This window comes from Acanthisitta chloris, unplaced genomic scaffold (genome assembly GCF_000695815.1).
Source record: "Acanthisitta chloris isolate BGI_N310 unplaced genomic scaffold, ASM69581v1 scaffold23865, whole genome shotgun sequence".
Taxonomy (NCBI): domain Eukaryota; kingdom Metazoa; phylum Chordata; class Aves; order Passeriformes; family Acanthisittidae; genus Acanthisitta; species Acanthisitta chloris.
Genome location: NW_008673457.1, coordinates 780 through 2,317, shown reverse-complemented (window position 1 = coordinate 2,317; position 1,538 = coordinate 780). Strand labels below are relative to the sequence as shown.

General features: G+C 57.4%; 1 protein-coding gene across 1 annotated transcript in view; it reads right to left on the bottom strand.

Moving 5' to 3' along the window:
* The window catches only part of LOC103802504 (lysine-specific demethylase 5C-like), a gene marked incomplete at both ends in the record, with an annotated part of 1,819 nt that extends 394 nt beyond the window's left edge, over positions 1-1,425 (bottom strand). The window contains 4 exons of the mRNA XM_009074985.1: positions 652-775; positions 850-984; positions 1,073-1,234; positions 1,303-1,425. Of these exons, the coding sequence (XP_009073233.1) occupies positions 652-775; positions 850-984; positions 1,073-1,234; positions 1,303-1,425 (544 nt within the window). The remainder of the gene's footprint in view (positions 1-651; positions 776-849; positions 985-1,072; positions 1,235-1,302) is intronic.
* Positions 1,426-1,538: the final 113 nt, after the last annotated feature.

Below are 1,538 nucleotides of genomic sequence, written 5' to 3'. Positions count from 1 at the left end.
AAGAACTGGGAGGGTGGGAGAAGGTCCTCAAAGAATGAGGAGAGAACCCCAAAAGCTCTGGGGGTAAGTCTCAAAAGAACTGGGGAGGGGTCCTAAAAACTGAGGGGTGTCTGTCCCAAAGGAATGGGGAGTCTGTTCCCAAAAAACTGGGGAGGGGGCTCCCAAAGAAATGTGCCTAAAAAACTTGGGGTGTAGGAAGATATCCTCAAAGAATGAGGAGAGATCCCCAAAAGCTCAGGGAGACGAGTCTCAAAAGAACTGGGGAGGGGTCCTAAAAACTGAGGGGTGTCTGTCCCAAAGGAATGGGGAGTCTGTTCCCAAAAAACTGAGGAAGGGGTTCCCAAAGAACTAAGGAAATGTGCCTAAAGAGCTTGGGGTGTAAGAAGATATCCTCAAAGAATGAGATCCCAAAAATCTCTGAGGGATGAGTCCCAAAACAATTGGGGGGAGAAGAAAAGGGATTCCCAAAAGAACCAGGGGAGGGAGAAGAGGGTCTCAAAAGGACTGTGAGGGGCCCAAAGAAAACTATGGGTAAAGACAACTCCAAAGGATCCTGGGGGTGGGGAAAATCCCCCAAAAAAGGAGAAAGGTCCCAGAAGAGGTCCCACCCACCCTTAGAGCCCCCAAGCCCCCCCGAGTGTCCCCCAATACCTTTCTTCCTCATGGTCTTATCCTTGGCCACCAGTCCCAACCCCAACATCTTGGGCCCTGCCCCATAGATCTGCAGCTTCTTCAGCTCCGGGTTCTTCTCAATGTCCTCCTCCGTGGGCTCCGGCTGCAGGACCAGGGAGTCAGGGGGTCCCCTCAGGCCCCAGCTGGGAGGTCCTGGGGGGTTTTTGGGGTACCCACCTCCTGCTGCAGCCTCTTGGCCCTGCGGCCGTAGCTGTTGAACTTGGAGGGCTGCACGGACTGGCGCAGGGGGATGCTGTGGGGTTTGTACTCGCGGTCCTTCTCCTCGCTCTCAAACGGCCGCGCGTGGCACTGCTGGCAGGGACCCTGGGGGTCAGGGGAGACACCCCCAAAACCCCCCTCAGTTTATTCCCCCACCTCTCCCAAACCCTCTCGTGCTCACCACCAGATTGGCCCCGGACTGGTACATCTCGTAGGGGTAAATGATGCGTTCGTAGTGTGCCCGGAGCAAGGAGCCGATGTTCTTGCCCGAGGGGTAGGAGAGACGTTGTGCCACCCGTGCCCAACGCCCGTCCTTGCAGATGGCCGCCTCCGCTATCACCCCCTGTGGGGGACACTGAGCAGCCTGAACCCCCAAAACCTCCCCAAGAACCCCCCTGAGAACCCCCAGACCTTGCTGAGGCTGTAGAGGTCGAGGATGCGCCGCTCCACGTTGGGGATCTTGAGGGAGGAGCCTTGGATCTCCCAGAACTTGGCGATCTGGTCCAGGTAGTTGAGTTTCACCCTGGTCTGCGCCTGCAGGGGACACCAAAGTGCGGTAGAAATGGGGGGTGAGGGTTGTGGGAGCCCCCTCAAAGTCAGCTGGGGAAGGGGGAAAAGCCTTCCCAGTGCCACCACTCACCTCCAGC